Source organism: Hydractinia symbiolongicarpus, chromosome 5 (assembly GCF_029227915.1).
Source record: "Hydractinia symbiolongicarpus strain clone_291-10 chromosome 5, HSymV2.1, whole genome shotgun sequence".
Classification (NCBI taxonomy): Eukaryota; Metazoa; Cnidaria; class Hydrozoa; order Anthoathecata; family Hydractiniidae; genus Hydractinia; species Hydractinia symbiolongicarpus.
The window spans coordinates 27,497,189-27,524,595 of NC_079879.1; the positions used below are offsets into that span (position 1 = coordinate 27,497,189).

At 33.4% G+C, this 27,407-nt stretch overlaps 2 protein-coding genes across 3 annotated transcripts; one reads left to right on the plus strand and one right to left on the minus strand.

Moving 5' to 3' along the window:
- Window positions 1–92: 92 nt before the first annotated feature.
- LOC130645799 (serine/threonine-protein phosphatase CPPED1-like) lies at window positions 93–3,404 on the plus strand. The gene is made up of 2 exons (XM_057451900.1): window positions 93–1,673; window positions 2,688–3,404. The coding sequence occupies exons 1-2, from the start codon at window positions 1,220–1,222 to the stop codon at window positions 3,149–3,151; spliced, it is 918 nt and encodes a 305-aa protein (XP_057307883.1). The 5' UTR covers window positions 93–1,219; the 3' UTR covers window positions 3,152–3,404.
- Window positions 3,405–4,306: 902 nt separating this feature from the next.
- LOC130645798 (transient receptor potential cation channel subfamily M member 7-like) lies at window positions 4,307–26,188 on the minus strand. Of its 2 annotated transcripts, XM_057451897.1 has the most exons (31): window positions 26,164–26,188; window positions 25,601–25,684; window positions 24,518–24,547; window positions 24,036–24,094; window positions 20,947–21,082; window positions 20,617–20,784; window positions 20,089–20,461; window positions 19,346–19,647; window positions 19,160–19,226; window positions 18,669–18,829; window positions 18,442–18,591; window positions 15,486–15,539; window positions 15,336–15,404; window positions 14,749–14,960; window positions 12,324–12,567; window positions 12,117–12,241; window positions 11,784–11,898; window positions 11,447–11,575; window positions 10,839–11,090; window positions 10,308–10,485; window positions 10,042–10,171; window positions 9,765–9,949; window positions 9,371–9,485; window positions 8,692–8,776; window positions 8,408–8,539; window positions 7,901–7,986; window positions 7,671–7,757; window positions 6,782–6,887; window positions 6,433–6,600; window positions 6,228–6,341; window positions 4,307–5,597 (listed from the first exon to the last, which is right to left on the minus strand). In XM_057451897.1, the coding sequence occupies exons 2-31, from the start codon at window positions 25,679–25,681 to the stop codon at window positions 5,481–5,483; spliced, it is 4,230 nt and encodes a 1,409-aa protein (XP_057307880.1). In that variant the 5' UTR covers window positions 25,682–25,684; window positions 26,164–26,188; the 3' UTR covers window positions 4,307–5,480. The 2 variants fall into 2 exon arrangements, with proteins under 2 accessions (XP_057307880.1, XP_057307881.1); XM_057451898.1 differs by lacking the exon at window positions 24,518–24,547 and having other exon boundaries at window positions 26,164–26,182.
- Between the last annotated feature and the right edge of the window lie 1,219 nt (window positions 26,189–27,407).

Below are 27,407 nucleotides of genomic sequence, written 5' to 3' on the forward strand. Positions count from 1 at the left end.
TTGTCTTGAACATATTGTTAGGAAGGTTCTTTGGTATCAAAACAAAAATAAAATGACGTAATGAGGAAGTGTATTTTCTTAGCAATTTTCTGTGAATAAAACATTTACAAGTTTTCTAACAATTCAAACATATTTGCATCACACCATGTTCTTTATCGCTGCTTTCGTCTTTATCAGCAACCATTCGCAATTATTTTTTTACATATATTCATCCCACCTTGCCTTACTGTTGATTATTCGCACCTGCAACAGGTAAATTTAAGAATGCTATCAAGTTCCAACTTCATAGCAGTTATAATGGCCAGTCATAATGGGGTCATAGAAAGCATCTCTAAGTTTCTAACCCTGGCAGGTTTCAAGGATGGACCTAAAAGTGATTTCCATTTGATCACTTGCAAGGGGTTGTGCAAAACTAGTTCGATTTGCAAGATTTCCATAAAGACGTTGTACCGCAAGTCTTCCAATGTGCTTGATTCATTTTTTTTGTAATTGAAATATACAAGCGAAAAATATAGAGAAAACTTTTGACATATTTCAGTTTTTTGCATTTAAACAGGTAATATGCAGAAAGCTACACGCATATTTGAGTGATATACACCTGATGGTGCGTCTAATGTAAAGCTATATTTGGGTTAAGGTTGAAAAATTGCAACTTCGACTACAGGATGAGACATGGTTTTACAGGAAATGAACAAAAGTTACGTACGTATGGCTAGGTATAATAATTAAGTTTTAAACAAAAGAAATTAATTCCTAAACGCTTTGATTGGCATAGAATTGATCACAAGATAAAGCAAACCAAGATGATCTTTTGGGTGATATTTTTGAATGATGAAGTTGTAAACATTAAATGTTACATTTGTGCCAGCGTTTATTGCACAGAACTTGCTGTCAGATGCAACTATGAGATGTCATTTTAAAAATCCTTTTAAGAGAAGTGTTTTTATAACAATATAACTATTTAAAGTGATTCTATGAAATGATTATGACGATGTAATGTAATTTAATATTAAGTTTGTTTGTTGAAAGCGTGGGATAAAATAATAAAGTTGTAAAATGTATAAGCTTGTTGAACAACGCATTCAAAGAAAACATCAGGCGTAGAGAACAGCACGAGCTTAAAACGTGTTTTCATATCACTTCGTTGTATTAACATATTTCAGTGGATGCTAACGATTTTACACACATCACGTTGTACTTTTCTGTAGTGTAAACAAATATGGCGGCAGGAGATTTCCGTCGTTCAATTAACGGTGTATATCCTGGATTTACCCACGAAAAAGAAGGAGAGTGGAAAGGAAATTTTACCTTTATACAAGGTGCTGACACTCAATTCGGTTTGATTGACCGCTGGTTTCTTAAAAATCCTATTGAAAATAACGTGTGGGACCAAGAGATGGAACTGACTAAGCAAGCCATAAAACATGCCAATGAAATGATTCCTAAACCGAAATTTTTCATCCTGTGTGGAGATTTGATCGATGCTATGCCTCATACGAAACACCGTGGTGTACAAGAAGAAGATTTCAAGAAGTTATACAGTGAACTTGATTCTGAAATACCTTTAGTGTGTGTTTGTGGTAACCACGATGTTGGCGATATACCCACGAAGGAGAGCTTAGAAAGTTATCGGGCGGAGTTTGGAGATGACTATTTTACGTTCTGTGTGGGAGGTGAGTTTTTACTTTGGTGTACCTGCATACAAGTAATTTCGTCCATATTCAAGTCAGACCTATCAGTACTAGACAGGAGCTTGAGGTTTTATTATGGTACCAGTCAAACCTGTGGAAAAATCCACTTAGAAAGTAAGAAATTTTATGATGTTTTAAGAGTTTTGATGACATCAACAGTGCATATGCAAAAAATGTTTTTGGGGAATTTGTTTAACCGTTGCGTCTAAACAGATTGAAACGCTGTAAAAAAAATAAAAGGATTATGTGCTTTCCACTAACGGTTAAGGATATATCAAAGTTTAAAAGTTCCACAAAAGTACAAAAATTTTTTTAGAATTTTTTATAATACCTGTTGTCTTTTGTATAGAGCTTTAAACAACGATTAATAAATAAAAAATATTTGAAGAATCATGTTCAAATTATTTGACTTCAAACCTAAAAGTACAACGCATTGGCTTCACTAATCTTATTTAACATATTGACGTCAATCTAATGTATTAACATTAAATTTTTGTAAACGACAGAACAGTTTTATAGCCGATGTTTTATAATCATCAGAGAAAATTTTAGAAATGTTATTCACTATGGGCGTTACAGACTTTTCGTATTAATTAATAAATATATCCTACTTTTTTTTGTAATATCTTATTAAATGTTTAAGCATAAACGTTTCTTCCCATAATTAACAAATTATCCTAAATCCAATTTTTTACGATCTTTAGTGTTTTTTAAACCTCCTGCATTGCGCAAGCATGTTTATGTCAATACGACACAAATAGATGTGATATAGCCTAAAAGCCTTGGTTAAATTAATCAGCAGTCTTCGCAGCAATCCTTGTTTTATTTACGATTTTTTGTTAGCAATATTTTACTTAGTAAGTGTGGACAAACATTTTTATTTTGGTAGGACGGCTAACGTGTTCACGATATTTGCGGACATTTCACGTTCGGTATAATACTATTCTTCGAGACACAGACGTGTTTTTGAATAGTCCTTACTTTCTTTTTTTTCAGGTGTTTTCTTCATTATTGTCAATTCACAGCTATTCAAAAATCATGTCAACGTGCCGGAGGAGTATGAAGCTCACTTAAAGTGGATAGACAGACAATTAGAAGTTTTCAAATCTTCCAAATGTAAGCACTGCGTTGTTTTTCAGCACATACCGTGGTTTCGTGAGAAAGCAGATGAGGTGGAGAGCTATTTTAATATAAATCCCGAACTTCGCTTTAAAATGATGGATAAATTTTTGGCGGCCGGTGTGAGGCATATTTTCTGTGGTCACATTCACCAGAACGCGGGTGGATGGTATAAAGATTTAGAAATTGTGGTCACATCAGCAATTGGGTGTCAAACTGGCGAGGACAAATCAGGATTTAGATTAGTTCGAGTTGCAGAACACAATATTGACCATAAATATTATAATTTAGGAGAATGCCCAAAACATTTTGATTTAGATGAAAAGAATGACTTGCCCTAATGAATTTAACAATTGTGTTTATTTACAGTGGTTACGAAGACTGATACAGTGCGACCATTTCACCTGGAAAGTCTTTGAAACTACTGGAAAGTTGTAAATATGAAAAAAATCCTGGAAAAGTCTCAGAAAATATTTTTTTTCAGTCAACAGCTTATGAAAGCTGATTATAGATTTTTGTTAGAATCTCTGTACTTTGTTGAACTAACTTCTCCTGCAAAATGTTAAAATTTCTCTTTAAAACTGACTCCAGCTACATATTTTATTTTTATTTTAGGTAATTTATTTAGTAATAATTTTTTCAAAATGTTTGCAATTTGAAAATAAAACGGGGGTAAAAAAAAAATAAATACAATTTATACAAATACTTTAGAAACTTTCGCAAATTTCTTCCCTTCACATCGCGAAACCTACCGTCCACGAAAAAACATTTGTCAATCTCATTTTTAATTATGCTTGACAATACGTTCTGGGTTTCACCCTTGAAACAAAGTTACTTTTAAAAGGGGAAGTTATACTTTCAAAATCTTTTAAAATATAGTTCATTTGTGAAGCACAGACAAAGATGTACCAAAGCCAAATTTCTCGTTTTCAATTGGGACCAACCAAGATTTCATTTCGTCGATTATTACGAAGTTTGTCAACTTCATCCCCAGGACATCTTTTCGTCTCGCCGTCCTGGTTATAAAAGAGACAACAGGCGCTGGGAACGAGGTCGGAAGTTCGTGTCTGTGGAAATACCAGTTTTTTCAGGCACGAATTAAAACACCATCATACTTCAAACTTTTTGAATTTATTAAGAGGGACTCGTACTGCTTTTACAGATTGTAACATTTTGACGTTTAATTAAGTCTCCCAGGCGCATAGAGAGTTCATTTTGTGTGATGCAGTGCGACAATGAAGTCACGCAAAAAGAAAACCTTGCTTCGGTATGTAAGATCATTGTTACTCGGAAAGAAAGAATTTTCCGAATTAAATATTCAATTTGAAAGGATACTGATCCAAAACTTCCTCTGTAAACTAAATATACTGCGTAAACTTTTACAAATTTCACAAATTTTATTTTCGCAAAATTCTTTTGGAAACTTACTTGTGCTTTTAAAGTATTAACTGTACGTTGGAAAGTATCCCGATGTGCAAAGAACGTTAACAAAGATATTCTCAAAAAGAAAACAAATCGAAGTTCTAATAATTCTCTACAGGAATAATTACAAATTACTATGAATATACTTGCACGTCATCATAGCTCTATACGAAGTTCGGAACAAAAAGTTAAAATCTTCCTAAGCGTAAATTGTTATTCCGTTTCCAGAGATACCTTAAGAGAATTTTCACGGGAATTAATTTTTGCGAATTTGTGAAATTTTTCGGTTTACCAATGTGGTACGCAGAAATACATTTCACAAAAACACAGAAGACAACCATATACGAGAATCGCCAAATCTATTTGAAATTATTAAATTGTCCAGAGAAACTTTGTTATAGAAATGTAAAATCGCAAAACACGCACGCAAAAGTTTTCTACTTAACATTTTACATCCATTGTAATACGCTTTCTAACAGCATCTAAATCATTAACCAATCTTATCTGTCCTTATTTTCGCTAAAAATAATTCTCGCGCATTTGTATATACTTCATTCACAAAGATTTTTTTAACGCGAAAGAAGCAAAAAGAAAACCGGAATCATAATTCGTGAATATTACTACGTCTAAAAACTATCTAACAAACAAGACAATTATCAATCTTATCTGTCCTTATTTTCGCTAAAATTAATTCTCGCGCATTTGTATATACTTCATTCACAAAGATTTTTTTAACGCGAAAAAAGCAAAAAGAAAACCGGAATCATAATTCGTGAATATTACTACGTCTAAAAACTATCTAACAAACAAGACAATTATTACATCCATTGTAATACGCTTTCTAACAGCATCTAAATCATTAACCAATCTTATCTGTCCTTATTTTCGCTAAAATTAATTCTCGCGCATTTGTATATACTTCATTCACAAAGATTTTTTTAACGCGAAAAAAGCAAAAAGAAAACCGGAATCATAATTCGTGAATATTACTACGTCTAAAAACTAGCTAACAACAAGACAATTATTACATCCATTGTAATACGCTTTCTAACAGCATCTAAATCATTAACCAATCTTATCTGTCCTTATTTTCGCTAAAATTAATTCTCGCGCATTTGTATATACTTCATTCACAAAGATTTTTTTAACGCGTAAAAAGCAAAAAGAAAACCGGAAACATAATTCGTGAATATTACTACGTCTAAAAACTAGCTAACAAACAAGACAATTATTTGCAAGTATCTAAATTCAAAACTGTGCATTGCAGCGCAAAGCAATTTTTTTCAAATAATCGTAATATCTCCAACTAAGTGGGATTTTGGAAGAAATATCCATCCATTCCAAGTGCAGATCTGACGCATATTTCTAAACACACAAAAAGACAGTGTTGGTTCGTAACAACAGAATATCTCCCAGTTTTGCAAACCAGTACACTTTCATTCCTTATGCAATGTAAAATATCGCAAACAATTTTGTTTCTAATTTTCCTTCATCATATGATCTTTTTCGACTGACGTGCAAATTCCAGGTTTGGGTATAATGAGATGTTACCATGGCAAAATTTCTGTGTTAAATTATTGACAGAGAATAACAAGTTAAACAGGTCGAACTATCAAAAGCTATTTTTAATATGGGGGTTAGTTCTCCTGCATACAGGCTAACTTGTAGGGTATAGTTGTAGGATATACTTGCAGGGTATACCTGCAGGGTGCACTTGCAGGATATAATTGCAAGGTTTATTTAAAAAAATCATCCTTATTTCTGCTGTTTTACACAAGGCATGGTAATTACTCAAACACAGAACTTTTAGGCATATAATACACTAAGATACGTAAAATACTAATGCACCATACACTCGTACACACGCACAACTCATCATGCTCATAGTGCAAATTATTAGTGGCTTGGATTTCTGTTACCATCGTTTTTAAGTCAGAGCTATTAATTGTAAAACACCAAAAAGAAAATTCTGAAATGAATTTCAATGTTACTTACACTTTCCAAATACTTTGAAATCACTCTCCCATCTTGATCATGGTAATTGATGACAACACTCTCTATCCATGCGTCATCCGTGTTTCGTGGATCTTCAATTGCACCGTCGTACAACTGAAATGAAATAATGTCAGTTCCTATGGTTACTCAAACATTAAGTGACACTTAATGTTTAATTTAAGATTAAATCAAGAATCTACTGCACCTTTTCCTTTTTAGAAAGTATTTCTTCACATTTTTCTGTATAATATCTTTTTCTCTCATCATCAAGTCGTAAGTTTTCGTCATTTAGAATGTCGATGTGAAAGAGCGTACTTAAGATAGGTGGTATCAGCTCTTCACTTTTATGAGACTCGCATTTTGTTACCGGACCCTAACAATAAGAATAAAATAGCAATACCAACAAAATGTTTTCGAATTTTTAAATATTTTAAAAAACTGAAGTATATATAAAGAAAGAAAAAAGCCCATGCAATCCACTTTAAATGAGGTTATATGAATTCGACCAGAAACCGTATATAAAGATTTACTCATTTAAGTTTGTAGTCACTTACGATCGGAATATTTATGGTACCAGACTTGATTTCTTTGATGACAAGAACTTGTAGGATTTTCAAACCATTTGCCCCAAGTTCGATACCAGTCAAACCTGGTTTCCATCTAGAGGTGAATAATTTTTTTTTAAACCTTACCTTCAAAACATTGTTTAAAATACTTGTAAAATGCAATCGAGGTAACAATTACGTAGGCATGATATAAAACAACCTTTCCACGTTGCTGCAAGCTGCGCGAAGCGATTCGCAAATGGACGATAAATTTTACATACTTTAATTCGCTATATTTTTGCACGCATACGGATACATGGAAATAGGTGTCCAAATATATTTTACGCGCAGTTAAGGCCGCACAAATATTATGCACGTTTTTTTTTTGTAAGATATCAGGCTGGAATTTCAGTTTAAAAACAGTAGGTTTACTGTTTCACGGCTTTTCCCTTTACTTTATTTTTCTTTCATTATTGTTACATTGTTTGTGTTTCTAGTTCGATGTAAAGTTAATTTCTGAAAACGTTTTAGTGTTGAAAAACTGCACCATTCTTCATTTATAGCTTGTTAGCCGAAAGCAAACCAAATCAAAGCGAATGAACGCAATTTAGCCATTAAAAACGACTTTTGTATTTGCTAGGACACTTCTTGAAAATTCAACGTAAAACTTTTAATGGTTGTATCACACATTTCTTCCTTTTTCTCACACTTCGACTCTCTCTATGTGGGTGAGGTTTTCTTCATGTTTATCGCATACTGATCTGACTTTTTTAATGTACATAGAAGATTGCAAACTGCGGTTCTTAAATCAAGATGCCTGGAAATTCCTTAGTTTAGAAGCATATGAGTTATTATTGGAGGATTGTAATCAGTTCTAAATAACATCGACAAAACACACCTTGTCACAATCGTTTCCACAATTTCGTTTGAACCGAATGTTTTAAGTAAGCCCTTTCCAACTAAGCCTGATCTTCCAAGTGGGTTACTAAAACATAATTTGTAGTTTGTAAAGATAATTAAAGTTTCGTTCTCTTAGAAGGAAAACTTTAGCTTGAAGACTACATCAAACAGCACAATTTCGAAAAAACAAATTTGGTCTATGTAGTTAGTACACATAATATATTGTACCGTGGTCGATCAGTTGTATTGTCATTATCATCATCTGATGGAAAGAAAGCTCGCACATTGTTAGGTGCGTATTCTGGAAATTCCACCTATGGAAAGAATTTTTTTAAGGCGTGAGTATACAAAAGAGATGCGACATTTTAACAACGGTGCTTATATGAGATATATTGGTAAAGGAAGCCAAGTTCTGCAAAGATGATGAATCGAGTGGGACTTGAACCCAATTGAAAAGAAAAATGTAAATCATGTTTGTCTAATATTTTATAAAAAAGAAGAACAAGAAAATTGGACTTTAGTCTGACATTTCGTTATGTTTTTGACATGTTTAGCCTAAAGTTGTTCCTATTTGGTTTGTTTCTATATATCAACATATTAGAAATTTTTGCACGCAAAATCTAAATTTACTCAAATTTCGCAAAATCGCAACAACATCTCAAAATATCAATAATTATGTGACACCTTCCTTAAACATCGACAAAATGTTCAACGGCGAAAAAGAACATGACTTACATTCCATGACACGTTCTGAGGGGTAACAAAAAATCTTTTTGTAGCTGTTAATGGATAATGAACATCTGCTTTGAGATTGGAGTCGAAGTCACATTTGGTTAACGCTCTTTCTCTTCCAAGTCTGTCATGATCCTTGTAAAGAGCAAAACAGTGACGTTTCTTTATTAGTGAAAAACCCAACGCAGTAGCAGTAAGTGCACACAAGCCCAGTTTTACGTTTATATATTCCTGATAGAGTTTCTGCTTTAATAAAAATAGGTTAGAAAACTTTTAAATCCTCTTACTTGCATTAAAAGTGTTCTTATATCATCTTCGAGTGATTCTAATCTTGAAGGAAGATTCAGTGCTTCTTTATTTTTCGCATCAAGCCTACCAATCAAAACGTTAAAATTCAAAGTAATGAGGAGAATGAAATTTAAATGGATACATTAAGGTTAAACAAATATATCAGTTTGGTTTTTATATTTTATTTCTTGGAACCTACAACTTACTTAACAGTTTGCAAAAAGTCTAAACTCTCGACTTCTATAAATTGCAGAAAAGGCAAGCAACGTATAAAACGCATTAGTTTCACTTTCTAACACGTTTGCTTTACGCGATAATCATGACAACGCCTTGAAATGAAATAAATGGCATAGTAAAGTAAGCAACAACTGGCATATTTTATAGTTTGGATTTAGTGAAATAACCCGGGATCCGCTGGCAAGTTTAAATTGCGTGTATATTAAATTACTTGTGGAGTGAACTTCACAATTTACCGCCTTGTCTCATAATAAAAGGGTTGTAGTTGCGGTTTATTGCAAGAGAATAATTTTTCGTGTTGTATTTTCGTTAAATTTTTATCTATTTAATATTTACTACTTTACTACCTACAATGGATTAACCTACAACTGATGTGGGTTAAGTTCAGGTCGTGAAAAACTTTTCTAGACTCAACTTTTATTTTGTTTCTAAGTCACTTACTTTTTAAGTGTTTCATGTTTACTTTTTCTGTTTATAGAAATATCCTTTGCAGTACAAAGTGCCAAACATTCTCGTTCAAATCCAGCCAGCTCACTTTTTTCATCTTCTGTTATATCTAAAGCAAGAAAATAATTCTGAGAAAGATTTTCAAATGAAAGTTCTATAATTTTATCGTGGAAAGTATGCATATTTTAGATTGTAAACACAAAAAGATGTAAATACAGAATTTTGAGGCGCAAAGCACAAAACGGTTAAAAAGCAGGAAGATAATAATGCCATCACTTCCGCAATCTCTCATAATTTTTATATTTTGAATTAATTAGAAACTGAAAAAACAGTACTTGAAGATATATCTTGAGCTTCTTCATCACTTTTAAACAATTAGATTTCTTACCATTAAACAACGAATGAGGGCAGCACGTTGAACTAAATATCAAGGTTTTAACTATTTCGTAAATATTTGGAATAATTGAAAACGGCATAGGTACTGCGGAACGCGTTTGATATTCTTGCATAATGAAGTATCGATTGAATTTCCAAATTTTCTTAGAATCAACTTGCACGCCATCATATACATAACTGTAATAAAAGACAATTTCCAAATAACATCTTAAACATGTTGTGATCAATTGCATGCTCTTACTATGGAATTTTCAATTTAAATATGTCACCTAAATCTAGCAATTAAAAGATTCATCAACAAAACAGCTGCTAGTAAAGTGTATCCAGCCATCAGAATTTTAGCTACTGGTGCAACCACAGTTGAATAACTTGTGTTAAATACGGTTAAATTGGCTGGCGCTGAAGCAAAAAACAAACATTTTATAGTACTTTTGCTGACACTGTTGCAAGCTAAAAACCTTTGGGTTAATTGAATCGTTTCATTATAATGAGAACGCAAAGAGAAAAGGTGATATTTACTGCGTCCTATTCTTACCATTAAGCCCTACTTCGTCCATAGCATCTGCATACATTTGTTTATATGGTACTGAGAAAATAGCTGTCGCAGCAGTAAAAGTTGAGTCGTTCATTGGAGATAAAATAGCAAATCGTGCAATGCCATATGCTAATAAAAATACCGCTAACACGAACACGAAATACAGCAAATCCGTGACCTATAAAACAGAGTATCATGAGCAGCCTAAGGAAATGAAGCTTTGTAGTGTATAACGAAACAAGAACGTGGCTATCTACGGTGGCCACATTTTTTAAAGCGCATGTGCAGATCAAGTTAAACCCCCAAAACAAAGTTGTGGTTCTCCCTGCAACGCGAAAAGAAAAAATTCTTTGTCAATTTCACATTTTTGTTTCTCCTTTTTCAATTAGCCATATTTGTTTTTGTTACGCCTCGTGTTGGTGGGAGAAATTCTGAAAAATAATTTGGCAGAAAGGATGACAAAAAGCAAACTAGAAAATAGCTTTTATTAAGAACAAAGCAGATCTATAAACAACGAAAAAACCAACTAACCATTCTTCTGATCATTTCCACATACGGTCCTAATTCAGGACTAATTGCGAATACACTCAATAGCCTTATAATCCAGAAAAAAATATCAACAGCGTACAACACGTGTGCTTCAATCAATTTGTCGGTGTACATTCGTAGAGCAAATGCGCCGATGAAAAGTGCTAAGGCAAAAACATCCAACATGTTCTCGAATGATGAAAAGTAATTTTTAAACTTTTGGTAGTATGTTCTTCCAACGGGAGCTTGGACAATCTAAGCAAAAAGAATTTCATAGCTAGGGTATTTATCATCACAAGCCAAAAAAAGTACTCAGGAATTTATACATTTGGTATGATTGAAAACAAGAAAGTTTTCAAAACATCCGATCCATGACAGAAATGAGTTTTTCAGTATAGATGGTTTTTATATTTAGTACATATCGCTGTACAAATGATAATTTTTCGCTAATCGAGTCTCCCAAAAACAATTCTCAGGAATCTATTTTTGCGAACAAGTGCCCTGAACCTTAAATTTCACAAAATAGGCGAAATAAAAAAAAAATAAAAAAATTAAATTAAATAAAATTAAAATAAAACAAAAATTGTGAAAATATCTTTCTGAACGCTCACCTGTCGAAATTCTTCAATGATGAAGGCTAGAATGTAGAAAGCAACAATCCATTCCGGAACTGCAACTTTATCTTTCAACTGATGTGTCACGACAAAGGCGAAGAATCCCACAAACAAGAAGTAGGAAAGCTAAAAAATATTGAAAACACATAATCGTGTTTAAACAATTTTAAAGGAGGTTCCAAAATCCCTCTCTCCTTTCCGACCTCGGCTTAAAAACGGAGATTTATTGATATTGAAAAATACTCTATAGCTGCATATAAGGAAAGAACCAACTCCTCGACCTGTTTTAACATTGGCAAACTAACTACCGGCAAGCTAACTACTGGCCACCTACCACGTTAGAGGCGCATTTTGTTATCGGAGCATCATAAAAATATTTTCCCTTGTAATAGATCTCTTTGACTGTTTCTTTTATGCTCTCGGATCGTGTTTTTTCTTCTTTCACGGAACTATAACAAAAACTATTTGTAGTCTCTGCAAAAAAGGAAATAATTTTCGCGAATTTCACGTTTTGTCAATATCGCAAAAATTATTAGAAAACTTGCTATTCGAGAAAGTCGGGTAAGTTGATTGATTTACACGATTTACCACAGAAAACGAGAATCAGACAGTTTGGTGCTTTGCAGAGATGGTAGTTTCCTATGTAAAGGAAGAAATTCATAGTTACCCCTTGAGATGAGAATGAAGTTGATTGGATTCGTATTCTAACGTGGTTTTTCCTTCTACTTTCTCCATTTCTCGAGTTTTGTATTGTAGAAAGAGAAAGCAGGGTGGTAGGAGGCATAAAAAGACCTAAAAAGTTATTATGTGTAATTAATAATTTAAAATAGTGTGCTCTAAAACAATTCTATACAGGACAGTGAACAAACGAGACCTTGAGTCCATGAATAAACCAGGAATCTCCTTTGGTTACAATTCTCCCGCACCACCAGTGTTCGGTCAACATTAATTGACACGTGTCATGTGATACAAAATCAATATGGCGGGTCGATGCAGCTAATGCAAGACATGACTTAAATCCAAAGTGTTCTGGCTCTTGACATAACAATCTTCTAGTAAAAAACTGTTGTTGTTTCGTACACTCATCCAACATGTCCAATGCAAGGTTTCCAAAATATCTGCAAACATTAAACATAGAAATACATGATTTATAACAAAATAGCTGTTTGCAATGTAATACAACTCTTCCAAATTCAATATTTTTAACACACACATATATATGATTTGGACTAGTTGATCTTGTGCTTTTTTAATTGCCTATAAATCGACCCAAAAAAATGAAAAGAAAAGACGGAGAAAATATACATTGACCGAACGTTGCAACAGTAACTGCTATGGTTACTACTTTGTTATTACGATAAACTATTTGTGGTATAATAGCAAGATATTAAAATGTAAGTCAATGAAAATGAAACACAAGGTTCTAAACATCGACAATTAGCTATGTTGTAAAAAATGCCAATCGTAAACATTCGGGCTTTTCTTGTTATAAAAACAAGTAAAATAAAGCCGATCAATAGCTTGTCAATTTTAGTCATGTATTAAAGATTAAATCTAATTTAGAAAGTAGAATAATGCAAAAAAAGTTAGAGAAAAAAAAACTTCGGCGAAAAGTATTTTTATTATTTCAATCACCCTTGTCAGTTTATTTTATTAATTTTCTTTTAGTAAAATATTTAAATGTCGCAGCGGATTGAAAAATAGTAGTAGTAGGGATTCAGTCGAAGTGGAGAAGTTACAGCAAACGACAGTCAAATCCCCACTTTACACACACTCCTCAACTACCCCTGAAAGACCTGTGATGTCAGTAACATTAATTTTCATAAATTATCAAAACTGCTGACATTAGCAAAAGCGTCACGTGACCCATACCGCGTATGTATAAATGTTTCATTAGAGAAGGGGATACCTGACGATCAAATCCATCAGCATATGCATGAGTACCTGAAAGCAACAGGGCGAAACCGAATTTCCGGCAGACGTTCTACAGTAAGATGATCAAGGATGTCCCAAGGTATGCGACACAACCTTTAGTAGAGATCAAAAAAGTTTGATCAAGCAATGCGACCTCCGTACCTTGCCTAGACGATCTCGCCAAATCGGCAATTCGCCAATTTGTATATGTTGAAATTCTACTCAAAGGTTTGAGATGTCGTACACTGTGAACGTCTTGAGGAGTACGAAAAGACGAGACAAAATGGCTGTGACTGATGAGTACTTGTACAGGTCTGTTTAAACTATAATTCATAGGCTGACTGCAAAGTACTATTTTGTAGAAGGTAAAGATGGCACCAAGTCCTCCTTCTAAAGAATGTCTGAGAAACAGAAAACTATGAGTTACTGGTGGTATATGAAACCTGTGAAAGGGAGAACGCAGGCTTAAGTGTACACGAACAAGGGATGGTAACTTACAAGCAAAGCAAACTACGTCCATCGGCGTTCCACGACAAAAGCCGCATTTTACATGATGGTATACACAAAGCACCATTGAGTTGTAACGTGTCCAACGGAATTTTTGTATGCCTTAGAGGCATACAAAACACATGGAATCGAAACAATGCATGCTGTGTATATGTTGTGTTACTTGCGGAATACCCATCATTAAATGGCATGGGTACTTTCATTTTTCCAAGTTTTTGTCACATATGGTAGTGGAAATGGAATTAAAGAATACTGTTGTTGAGTGGAAGGGATTTTGTCATATGCTTGACAAAGAAACCTACCTAATGCTGTAGTAGAAAAATTTTCTGTAAGGTTGACCTGAGTTTGCTAAAATTCTAGTGTCTTCCCAGCTTACCATACATCTCGTACAGGATCATTTAGTAGTTGTGCATGTCATAAGTTCTTATACACAACCTCCTCGCAAATTCCTTGGTCTACGAACGAGGGTCCCTTCTCAACAACCTTTTGCACTCCTTCTTTCAGTAATCATCGGTATCCAGATTCTGCAATACAGTCATTGCTTTTGGTGGAAACTTTCCCCTTCTCTACTCAAACATATTTGCGCATACGCGGTATGAATCACGCGACGTTTTTGCCGATGTCAGCAATTTTGATAATTACGATAATTTATGTTGATGACGTTACAGGTTTTTGTGGGGTAGCGTCGCGGGGTGGTTGTACTGGGGATTTGACCGGCGTGTAGTGTAACTCCACTTTGACTGACACCCTACTACTACTAAAATTCGAAGCAAGAAAGTAAATAAACAAAAAACAAGAATTTCTTTTATTGGAAAATTTACAAATCATCCAATTTTAGGTATTATTATTATCTGATGACAACAACAACAAAAACCTACTCTTCATTTGACGTGAGGCGATTGATCAGCCATTTTTCTTCTGTATTTTTGTTATTCAGATAGTAATCTTTCATGCTACCATACAACTTATATGCCAGCAAAATCTTTGGTAATGCATGACCTCCATAAAATAAGAACAACACAATAACCCACTGCATGTTGGAGAGTATGGCGTAGAAGAAAAGCTGCATGAAAACGTCATCTTCGAAATCCTACAAAATTATTACAATGTGTGGTCAGCAAATATTGTTTCTTCGGGACTGTTTACAGAGAGAAGGGACGGGACATTTGCCTAGATCCTGCTCCATTTAATAATTATACTAAAAATCAATTTGTTCGTCCAAACGTGATCCACTTTCAGGCGGGACGGATTTTTCATAGAAACACACCGTCCTGAGAGAAACGAGATAATTTATGCACATTTTAATTCACAGAAAAAATATTGCAACAAAACGTTTTTCTATATAAAGGCAAGACGAAATCATCCTGTCTAATGCCCTGTCCAGGTAATCGTGCACTCCCGCCTCTGATGTAAACACACCCTTAATATGTTACAAGTTAGAAAATTTTCCTAAATTTAAATATACCTCATTATTTATATCTCCAAAATCTTTTAACATATCTAAAAAGTCCTTTCGCATGTCTTCCAGTGTCAGCTAAGAAAATGAAAGTTGTTTACAATTTAAACAGTGCTTTACCAGTAGAGATCTATTAAAGTGTTAAAATAATTTCTTCACCTCATTTTTATCAGTCAACAAATGAAGAATGTTGATCTTTTTTTTCTTTAATTTCTAAAAAAAAAACCTATTAAAACATTGAGAACAAAATTCGGAAAAAAATGGGTAAAAATACTTGTCAAATGAAAATATACAAAGCAAAATTGGCTTAATGAAAGAGAACTACTTTGTTCATCACTAACATACTGCCTGGCAGTGAGCGGGATACGATCCGCGGTCCCCATAACTGGGAGCCACAGACGAACCCACTACACTACGTGCGGCAATATGTTAGTGATGAACTCAGATAGTTTATCCGGATGGTGTGTATACATAGGTGAATATTTATCATAGCACATCCGTATTTCATTCTCAACAGAGAATGCTATCTAACTATCTGATCTGATCGGGGTGAAGCATTCTCTGTTGAGAATGAAATACGGATGTGCTATGATAAATATTCACCTATACAAAATTGGCTTGTATTGAAAAATTTAGAGCATTGCAAATGTTTTACTTTCCTGAATAAAATTTTTCATCATAATTTTATAGTTTTTATCTGAAATTAAAACTCATGCCACGGGGACAACTTTTTTAGTGGTTGCAAATGTAGCCTTTTAACAAATAAAAGAAAAAGAAAAACCAGTAACAAAGAATATGTTACTGGTAAGAAAACAACTTATGTTTTCGTACCACCACTTTCAGCAACAATTCTGGGTCAACATATTTGTATACAGCCAATAGGAATGTATAAATTATACCTAATGCTTTCCTTGTTGTGATGTCATGCAAGCTGTTGCATAGATGTGTCGTGGACACGATAAATATTTTGAACAATTTAATTTTGCTACTATCGCCCGAAAATATTGTTTGGTGCTCTGTAGCTACATACTCAGGATGAGGAGAATGTTTACCAAGAAAAATTGAGGTATATAAAAATGCAATTAGTTTGTGTAGCTTCAGTAAAGACACTGCACTTTAACTTCGAGTTGGTTAGACTGATGAAGAAGCAATGTGTGTCATTGTTTAATGGTCCTCAAGTCTGTGTTTTGTTGTCAAATTATCTTAAAACACACATTTTTCATTTTCATGGTTGCTTATATATAGCAATATTCAAGGACTCATATATACCATATGATAACATTATGTGTGAATGATATATATGATGTGTGAAAGATATATAGTATATATGATATATAGTATATATGATATATAGTATATATGATATATAGTATATATGTCGGCTTAGCTCAATTATCAACAGTTCATTATGATATTTATCCACACGGTGATTGTTTTCAAAATACGCTCAACGAAATAATGGTATGTGGTCAACGAAATTTTTAACCCATCAAAGCGAATCTGGTCTGTGTTTTACAGGCATTACCTGCAAGTTAGTTGCTTGGAACACACAGGAATCCCGACGCTTAATCTTTTTGAATTCGATATCTGAGAAGTAAATGGTAAGATAACTAAAAATATCCCTCTGTTAACGTTGATTGGAAAATGTCAGAATGAAATTGCGAGTCTATAGAAAAAGAGTTTTGCCGCCAGAAACACACACACTATGCTTGTATTTTTAAGACTCAATTTTTCTACCGTATCCTTTTTGTAAATAAATTTGGAGTAAAAAGTGTATAGTTTTACAGGATAACTGTATTTTCAATTTTCTGGTTGATAACGCCTTTTTTACGAAATATATTATCTCGAACACTAAACTTAATAAAGGGATAAAAAAAGACAGACACATCCAATCAGTTAAACCGTAGTCATGATTAACCGTCCCTCTGGGTCTATTCCGTGAAAACAAAAAATGCAATTAAGACCACAGAAAATATTTTTGATTTGAACGGGGTGGTTTTAAACTAATGTAATGGAATTGGTATAAAAGTTTGCTTTGTATTAGCCATAATTTCTGAGTTCCTGAATTTAAGAATTTAAGGGAGGTTGATTTAAGGTTTTGAAAAAAATAAATTTTGACCAATTAAAAGGCTGTGCACATCTTAAAAAAATTCAAGAGAAATTAAAAATGTTGGTTAAGCTCTACCAAACACATTTTGATCGCACACCCGATTTAAATACTCGGCATCATATGCCGCTGTGACGCAATTAATTTATGCTCCGTATTCACTACAGGACACTGCAATTTTTTTCCTACTATGATTGGAATAAAAATACAGGCTGCTTCCTTGTTTTGAATTTCTATTCCAAGTTAACAAGACATTCAAAAGTCTCGCTACCTGTTCTCAGAATAAAAGGCATTGGAATCACAAAAACATCCAAGAATTGCGTGGCTTGCTGGCTAGCTAGTTACTTTCACTTTTAACCTACTAGCTAGCTAGCCAGGTTAATATGAAAACAAATCTCCTGGTTTATCCTAGGTAAAACTCAAAATGCATATATTAAAGCTTTGTAGAGGTGATAAGTATTCCACTTAAATTAAAAAAAAAATGTGTATGCAAAAACAAAACACAATCCTTAAATAATGTTGTATTCCGCGATGTGATAACAGGAGATTGGAAAAAGCCGAGTAAACGAAATTTTGATTATAGCGCATAACATAGCTCCGATCTTAGATCTCGGACTATTATATTGTCAACGAGATCTTACCATATACCGTAAACATTCAGTTACATCATGTATATATGGTTAGTTACATCATGTATATATGGTCAGTTACATCACTGATCATATATATGATAAGTTACATGTCATATATATGGTGTTATATTATATATATCGACATAAATAGTGCATATAAGAGTAATTGAATATTTTTAAATATGAGATATGAGCAACCATAGAAATACTTGTGTGTAGTTCTACGAAATGTTTTATGCAAATTTTAAATTCGCAACAACAAAATCTTATCTTTAAAAAATTAATTTAATGCACCGTTAAACATTATTTGTTTCAACATCTGATAGTGTGACTCTGGCTGTTTTTTTATCTGGCTGTACAAACCAATGCGACTTACACTTTGATACAACCATAACAATGTTTCCTTAGTAATGACACCATTTAAATTTCCATCGTAAAAATCCATTGTGTACTCCATCAATACACGAGCTTCTTCATGACGAGAGATCGAGATAGCATGAACCATGTTTTGGATAATTATGTCTATCTGTAATCCAAAAAAAAGGCTTATAAATGCTTTTAAGAAAAAGGAAATATAAAAAACTATATATAGAATAACCATACATTCTTTTCGTCCGATTTCTTCTTCTTTAAGTTCTCATCAAATTTCTTCAGCAGAAATTCCACATTGTCGTAGCAACCCCAGTGAATGGCCAACTTCAACTGATTTGAAATACTATTTAACTTTTCTTCCTCTGTTTTTAGCACTGTCTCAGCTTTGTATACTAAGATGAACAACAAAAAAAACCAAAGAATTAGCAACGTTAGACTATAAAAACAAATCTATATACAGTTTTAATATTTTCAGCCTAAATAATCTCTTTACTGAATTGCTGAATGCTTGCACCCAGCAGAGCTCTCACTAATAGAAGTGGTTCAAGAACTAAGACTTTCTTATTATTCAATCTAAATAATTTGTGACAATAAGATACGGTTATAAAGAACCATCGCACATACGTACATAACTACAGCAAAATATTTAAAAGAACTTTAAATATTGGAAACTCTCCGAACAGAATTCTATTTATATTTATAAATAGAATTTATAATGATACCTTGGAGAAAAGCATTCAATATCATTTCATCTAAATGATCTTCTTCACCTAGAATGCTCAAAGTGATCTAAAAAAACAGGTTATTGAAGAAATGAAAGCCCAGAGATAAGAAGTGTATGTCCAAAAAAGTAGCCAGCCACTGAAGAGACATTGTTGAACATACCACATAAAATAATTCCCACTTACATAAGTTTTGTATCGCATGCATTCCATGATAGTGTCATAACAAGTGATTGTTTTTGCCATTGACAAATCGGGAAATGTTTTTCCAATTAATTCAATTAATTTTTGGTGCTGTTGTAAATCTCTTAAATTGCAATTTTCTAACGGTTTCAAATCATAAGCAAAAATTAGCAATTCAGCAGCAAAACCAGTTCTCTTGAAGATTATCAATGACATTTTATTTTCAACTGTTTCTTTCACTTGGTTTATAATTTCTAGACCACCACCTATAACTAATGCCACTCCGACATGCTTTCTCATGTTGCCTGAAAAAAAGAAATCCATTTTACTTTGAGGTTAATGAATTAATTTCTGTAAATTGCTAATAATATATGCAGGTACATAGTACATATGCTAATGTGGGTTTATAGGTTTAATTTCTATAAAAAATTGTGGGAACTAGCTTATGTTTGCATTGTTAGAAGAAGGACACTTAAACTACAAATGTGCTCATACTTACAACCCAGGAAAAATATACCTAGACTTTCATTGTGAGATCTTCCTTCCTCGTTAAGGGAAATTGGGAAGATGCATAGTTGATGCTAACAAAATTACTTCAGGTATCTTAGAAGTATGGAATATTTACCTGCTTAGCGGAGGAGAGGAACCGTGAAAAGAGATTTCAAGATCACGAAAAGGCTAACTTAACACATTTTCCCAAATATATTATTCAGGGTTGTAATGGTAACAAGCAATCAATTTCGCACCTTTTCTTCCTGGTACTCCATATTCTAGAATATACTTTTCCAAGGATGTTTTAAACTTGATCTCGGTATGAAATTGATCTTTAGAACCGTCGTCTATGAGTAGAAAGTAGCTGTGATTTTGATCCAGGAATTTCTGTTTAGGAAGTTTCACATTCAGCTTTACATGGTTAATTCCATTAGGTTTGACAAGATCCGATGATTTAGGTAAGATTCCCCACGGTAAAATTCCAATACAGCGCACACTTCTTTCCCTGTCGTAAACTGGCGTGGTGCTATCCATTTGAGTTTTGTTTCTTAACGCCAGGCCAACAATTTTGGTAATTCCAGCATTTTTTCCGTCGGTTAACACCAACGCACTAGTCATTCTTGCCACCTAATGAATAGAAAAGAGGACAGTTCGAAAACCTTTGTATACTTGGTAAAAGTGATGATCCAATAGCAATATAGTCATTATAAGGAACAAGTATACAAACGAGATTCGACAAAACGTTTTGTATATAAATACTAAATATATACGAAAATCTTTACCTTTATTAATCCCTTTTTAAATTGTTTTTCAAATTCCTTATCTTTAGTATATTCTGTTGGTGAACCAAGGACTGATATCAGAAGTTGTGACTTGTCTCCAAATTGCCAATGAGTTTGCATATATTTAGTGACATCAGCTGGATCTGTGCGATCTGACAATCTGACATACTGCATGTAAGGATATTATTATTTCTTCACGACAATTAAAAATGCAATAGGACAGGGGATGGATAAAATGTCAGCATTGTGCTAACTTCCTAACGATAAAACATTCGCTGCAAAAATGAAATCTGTCATTGTTATAGTGTATTATTTACAGCATCAACTTACATTAGCTCGAGTATTTTTTTTGAATCCAACAAACGTGATGTCTCCATATGCGTCCGTGTCTTGTTCGATGTTTTCAGGGCTGCAACATTCTTTCCCATCTGTTTTTTCAGCTAGATGGTCTGGATGGCATGTGCAACTAAATAATGGAGAACAGGACTTTAAAATGGGGTATATAGAGGTGAGTTGCATCGTTTTCCGACTTTTGTTGGAATTGAAAAGCACTTACATGCCTCTTTTGTAATACTGGCAAACTGAATGGACATTTTTAACCCTTCATGTTCTACGAAAAAAGCTGTTTAATCCAATACCTGACTTAGAGTTGGTTGTTGGTTCATGATGTCATGCCTAAATAGTGGAACTTCTAATTCAATATCTTTAGGGTAGTTTCCACTGCTACAATATATTGTACAAAATTAATTGTACAAAATTGAATATTCTTTTAAAAGAGATTGTACAGATGTAACCGCGATGTACGTTTTGTTTTTGAAACAAATTAGTTTGATTTTAAGTAGCATGTTCTTATCGAATCAACTTCAAAAGAAATAAATATGTCTTATGTTTTCTGCGCATTTGAGCATATTCGAAACAAAAGTGTGAACTATTTATATCATTTTTGTACATAATTGTAAAGAATTTTACACTAGTTGCTACAATAAATTGCACAATATGAGATTGTACAATTTATGTTTCGAGAGTGTATAAGTACCTTCACCATTTCCTTTTTCCCTTTACAGCGAAGACTAATGTTGTGCACATTTAACGGCTGTTAGCACTGTACATACGGAAAACATTAGTTACAAGAGTCGATTGGTAGGTTCAAAATTTTGATAAAAAGTAATAATTCAAGGTCAGCCAGTTACTGCAAAGAGGTTATCCAAATCAGCCAAAAATACTCGAAAATACGTTTACACTTCATTTCCAGATCCTTTGCTTATTACGGCTCCCGCGCGTCATGGGACTTAGAAAAAAATCACAAATTAATTGATTGTGTTTATAGGATCATTTTTTTTCTAATGTAATACAAGAACAAGCAATTTTTTTACAGTTCTAAACTTTACCTAACGAGATTCGATTATGAATAACCTCTGCCATCTAGTAAAGAAAAACATTTCGTTCGTAAAAAACATTCAATCAGTGAAAATGGAAACCAGAATGAGTACTAACGATAATAATGATAATAACAAAAACTGTATTTTCATTAAGTTTTATGAATTAGCCATATATCTTCTTCTTGTTGGTTTCAATATGTTTTCCTCCCCACGCGAAAATGAAGGCGAACCGATCGCGAAACATTTTTAAGTGAAATGAAATATAATTAAAAAAAACGCAAGTTATCAATTTTATATAAATAGCAAATCTCACACTTTTACGGTACAAACGGTACAAAAAGCACATGCGCAAAATTTTATGTTGATGTTTTGCTTTGTTCGGTATTTTTCCAGTTTATTTATGTTCGGCATTTCTCCAAAGACCTACCAATCGACTCTAAGTAACTATTGTTTTCCTGTACATACACACTAGCTCGCCCGTTAGCCTAGCTTTCCATTTATCCAGTTTACCCCAAGGCGCGCGTGTTCCACGTCTCTAGCACTGCCCCTCTACCTTGTTGTATAATCGCTACTTACAAACCATGCAAAGTGGTGCTCTCAACTAATTAAAATCTCACCATTACAGGTGCCATTCACCTACCAATTATATTTACCCATGAAATCACGTGACTCAGTCTTCTTTAGCAACGAGAAAGCACAATTTTTCCCTTACCCTTTTCACCTCTTATCTATTACATACCAAATCTGTTAATCATGGCGGACAAACAAATCGAGAAAGAAATATATAGAGGTAACCCTTTCCTTATAAACAGACCCTTCATAATGACCAACTGCTTACGCCAGGTTGGGCGGTTTTGATTCTATCACGGATCAATTTCACTACCCGAGCAGAAAGCGGTATAAGAAACAAGGCCTGTGCGTCTGATGAAGTCCTTGTTTCTTAGGTCATCCCTTTACCCACACGACATCCTTTCTCTACATACGATACTTCGAATACTCCACTGGAGAGTAGGGACACGCAATCAAAAAACAAATAACAAGCTGTACAGCAATTTGAGATTCCTAACGATGTTCTTACAGCTGCAAAAATTGCTGCATATCAATTTAAGTTGCAACATCCATCAAAATGTACATGAACAATGTTTATATTTCTATACTTGGAAATAATATTTTATTATTTTATATATATGCGGTTTGATATTGAGTTTCCAGTTCAACATTTGTTTATTCTATCCCCTTAGCCAAGATTTTCTTACTATTTTATTATAACAAAAAAGAAAAATTGTATTAGGTCACCCTTCCGCACGCAAAAAAAGCTGGTACCTAAAAATTTGTGAGGGTGTGGTGAGTGTTTTTTCGTTCTCCACCCTCTTCCTGCACAGATTGTCAAACTGACTTCGCTTCCTCCGTATTGACCTTGCATCGATAGATGGAAGACTTACCAAATTCACGAAAGTTGTGACAACAAGATTTTGAGAAATACGCCTGGCAAAGGTATTTTCCGCCAATCTAGAAGTCTCACATTCGTAATTTTTACCATGGTCGGGGGTTACGGAGCCTATATTTTAAAAATTACACATGCAAAGCATATCAGTAGGGTTGGTGTCTATGAATATTGCGCACAATATATTGTAGCAGTAGAAACTATCCTTTAGGAACCAATCAAGAAATTTTTAAAAAAGTATGCAAATTCCTAGTAACATTTCAAGCATATAAAATTAACTTGTGTTTCTCAGAATTAAAGCTTAAAAGTTTTCTTATCTGGCAAATGTTTACAGGGACCCTTCTTTTGGCATCGTTAAAAACACATGATGAATAACAACACAAATATCAAAGCAAGGTATCATAGTAGGGAAAGCCAGCAAAACTAGAATAACCAATTTGATTCTCAATTAAGAATAGTTATTTGTTACATTTAAAAAAACTATTTTCTGAACACAATTACAATTAAATTAAAGCATAGTCATGTGACTTCCTTGATTGAATAGGATATTGAAGAAAAACAGAGTTGATTATATAATTTGTTGTTTAGCTACTTACTCTTTGTTTTCTTTGCAACGACATACTTTTTCAATCTTCTTAAAAGTTATTGGATTTAGCTAAAAAATAATAGTAGTAACATCTACTTCACTTTTAAAGGAATTAACAACAGTTGTTTGTCTATGGAATAATTCACTGGTATATTTTGTTCATCTTTAACAAGTGTTGATTTACACCGGCTGGGTGGTCCGAAAACGGCGCACAGCCATTTAGAGCAGAACAAGGCTAACGTAGCAGACGAGATTAGCTCTAAAGACAAGTTATTTTTTCTGAAATACTTTTATACAAAAGTATTTTTACTGAATTATAAACAGTAATTCAAAATATGTTAGGGGAATTTTATACACAATTTTATGTCAATGAAAAAATTTTTTTGTAAGGTAACCCTAAATTTGTTGAAAAATATTTATGTGTCAAATACAAGGGAAAGTTTGGATATTAGGATATTCAGTGAGAAACGGACAAGTCTAAATTTAACTTACTAATCGCGGATTGTTTATAGCTCCGTATCCCTGAAAAAAAAACGGAAATAATTTTCTAAAAGCTGGTTTTTATGTAACAAAAAAATCCATTTCCTTTTTTTCTCAAGTTTTGATTTATCAAAGCTTAGGGTTGGATATCGACAGTTTTCTGGTTTGAGGAACTAAAGGGAGATTTTCACAAAGCGAATTGAACGGCGAATTGTATCTGAGCATGCACATTTTTGTTTGTTTTGATTTTGCATAGAACTCCACATGCTCAGATACAATTCGCCGTCTAATTCGCCACTCAATTCGCTTCGTGAAAACCCCCTTTTAAGGCTAATTCAAGTAAAAGACAAACTTCGTTCCTAGTATTCAAAAGAATGTTACATGTCAATCGCGCCCACACACGCGTTTTTCTTAACCTTGTTCCCACGGCTTCTATTTGAAGTGGCTCTTTTGGTTTTCTATGCAGATAAAAACTGCGTTTGTTTTAAGATCAGGGTGTGGCATATTGGTTAACGTGGAATGCTTAATAACCATGGATGTTGTTTCGACGTCTGCAGAATCTTAATTAGCATTTTCCGCTTTTAAATATTTGAGGAGAACTGTGATTAAAGTTTTGATGACCTTGCAGAAAATATAAAAAACAACTGAGTGTTATAAGCCTATAACTATTAATAATAATGATATTCGTTTCGCCGAATCATCATTTTTGTTGGGAAGTATGGGTACCAGTTTAAACTTAATATTATCGGCAAATAGCTAGATAAGGCCTGTGCGGTGTGTGCATTGTTAAGTACCTTCATTTCTCTCTAATGTTTTGTGTCTTTTTTCCGTTTTTGTAAAATTAAAATTCAGAATAAAAAATAATAATTTATGAAAGATTTTACTGCGCCATGAAAATATAAAAATTTGTGTGGTTATGTTTGTTGTTACTTGTAATAAATAAAAAAAAGTTTCTTGTATAAAACTGACCAACACTTATAATAAGCACTCACATTCCTAGTTGTAAAAAGTTTACCTCCTGCTCATACTTCTGTCTTAATATTAGGACATCAAAAGAAAAAAACTTTACCAAACAAGAGCAAAAATATTTCATACCTCGTTGTTGTTCTTTGAGATAAGTGCTGTTTTATCTTTGTTTGGGTCAACGCGTAGCTCAAAACCAACATCGCCTTCCATCTTCTAACAGAAAGAAAAATGTTTTAAGCTACCAGTCTTTAAAAGCTGTTAAGCTCAGTACCGTGCAATCTTAATTTAGCATATTCTTTTGTTATCTCTCGTACTTATATAAATTGTAATTAAAATCTAATCCATTGGCTAAGAAGGTTTTAAATATGTAATTTGCAGAACAAATTAGGGCTTTTTTAATACATGTTAAAAAAATTGAATTGTGGTCGCAAGGGAACCAAATCTTTAACTTTGCCTTTACTGTTTAATACCTAATTTGCTAGTATTGACTCTCTGCTCATCTTTCTTTTGCACGCACTGCCAATACTAATATGCTATCGATGAAGAATATCGGAGCCTTTTGCTTAGACTTAAAAATGAAATGCTTTCGCTTTGTCGTCGTTTCGCTTAGCCGATTAAACCGTCTTCTTAGAGACGACTTCTTTATTTTAGAACAACAAACATTAGGGAAAGCCTGCAGAGAATTCACTTACAGTGATTACGCCTTACACCATAACCTCCTATGCACATTCTTTTAAACCACAGACAAATATTGTTAATAATATGACAAGTCTTGACGGAGTCCGCTTTATAACAACTTTATAATCTTATAACGATGAAACACTATTGTGTGAGAAAATATGTATATTATTAACCTATGTAAACAAACTATAAAGCTAACTAGTGTTAAAGAAAATAATTCTTGACAAGCAGTTTTATTTTACCTCCGGCCTAGGAATTCTAACCTAATTATTTATTTAGTTATTTAGTGCGTTCCTATTGGTACTGTTCTTAATGAATGTTCTGCGAAGGGGGTTCTATTTCAGTTGTAGTTTTCTAAATAACCAGAACTGTGAGATCGCAACCGCTGGACTAAGGATCGATTTACACTTTCGTAGTCTCTGGTATGACTCGGTCAGACCCTCTACTTTCGGTATTGGATACTTCGATCTGCAGGTAAATATAATATAATCAAATATAACCGGTTACAGCTGAAGTAATAAAGAATCCCGGCGACGTAATTATTTTTTCTCAATTCGTAAAATTAAGAAGTTGGAGAAGTTATAAGAATGTTGAAAACTCAAGTAGTTGCAGTTAAATTAACGTTACTTTATTTATTTTGTGAACAACCACTCATGAACTAGGGAGATACACACTCACAGAAACCTATTACTACCCTTCATATTCACGAAAAAGCAATAGAAATAAAGGCAACTAGTATTAACACCCCTCCCCCCCGGGTAACCAATAATATTAACCTTTCTCTCAGAAATATAACGAGGCTACCACAACGAAAAATGTGTAGATAATGATATGAAAACGAGATAAGAGCAGCTATTTTAAACTTTATTAGGAAAGTTTCTTTATTTTATTGTTATAGTACACTAAGTTACAAAATTTATTACTAAGACATAACACAACTATAAGGGCTGGATTACACTAGTTATATTTTTCTACTTAGTTTATGTAAAAGCTTAACTACAATGCAATATCTGCAAATAAAATATGCTGAACGAGCATAAACGATAAACAAAAAAGTGGAAAAGTGTTGCTTATGTAAATGTTTGGTTTTTTTTTTTGCTTTGTAAGCTAATTTTATGTTTTCCTGTTTTACAGACAAAACTGTTTTTAACGTCTCAGGCTTCTCACCTTGCCTCTCTGGGATGTGGTTTAAGCAGTAACAGCAACAAAACAAAAAGAATTATAGGGAGAAGACGTGCAGTATTTCCTTTAGTAG

Bases quoted from the DNA above. Each gene is read 5' to 3' on its own strand.
- LOC130645799 (XM_057451900.1), top strand. From the start codon at position 1,220: ATGGCGGCAGGAGATTTCCGTCGTTCAATTAACGGTGTATATCCTGGA. The intron at 1,674-2,687 runs GTGAGTTTTTAC...CTTTTTTTTCAG, and splicing joins TTTTACGTTCTGTGTGGGAG to GTGTTTTCTTCATTATTGTC.
- LOC130645798 (XM_057451897.1), bottom strand. From the start codon at position 25,681: ATGGAAGGCGATGTTGGTTTTGAGCTACGCGTTGACCCAAACAAAGAT. The intron at 6,888-7,670 runs GTGTGTTTTGTC...ATTCACCTCTAG, and splicing joins GTGGAAACGATTGTGACAAG to ATGGAAACCAGGTTTGACTG. The intron at 5,598-6,227 runs GTAAGTAACATT...TTGTGTGTTTAG, and splicing joins TTTCAAAGTATTTGGAAAGT to AAATATGCGTCAGATCTGCA.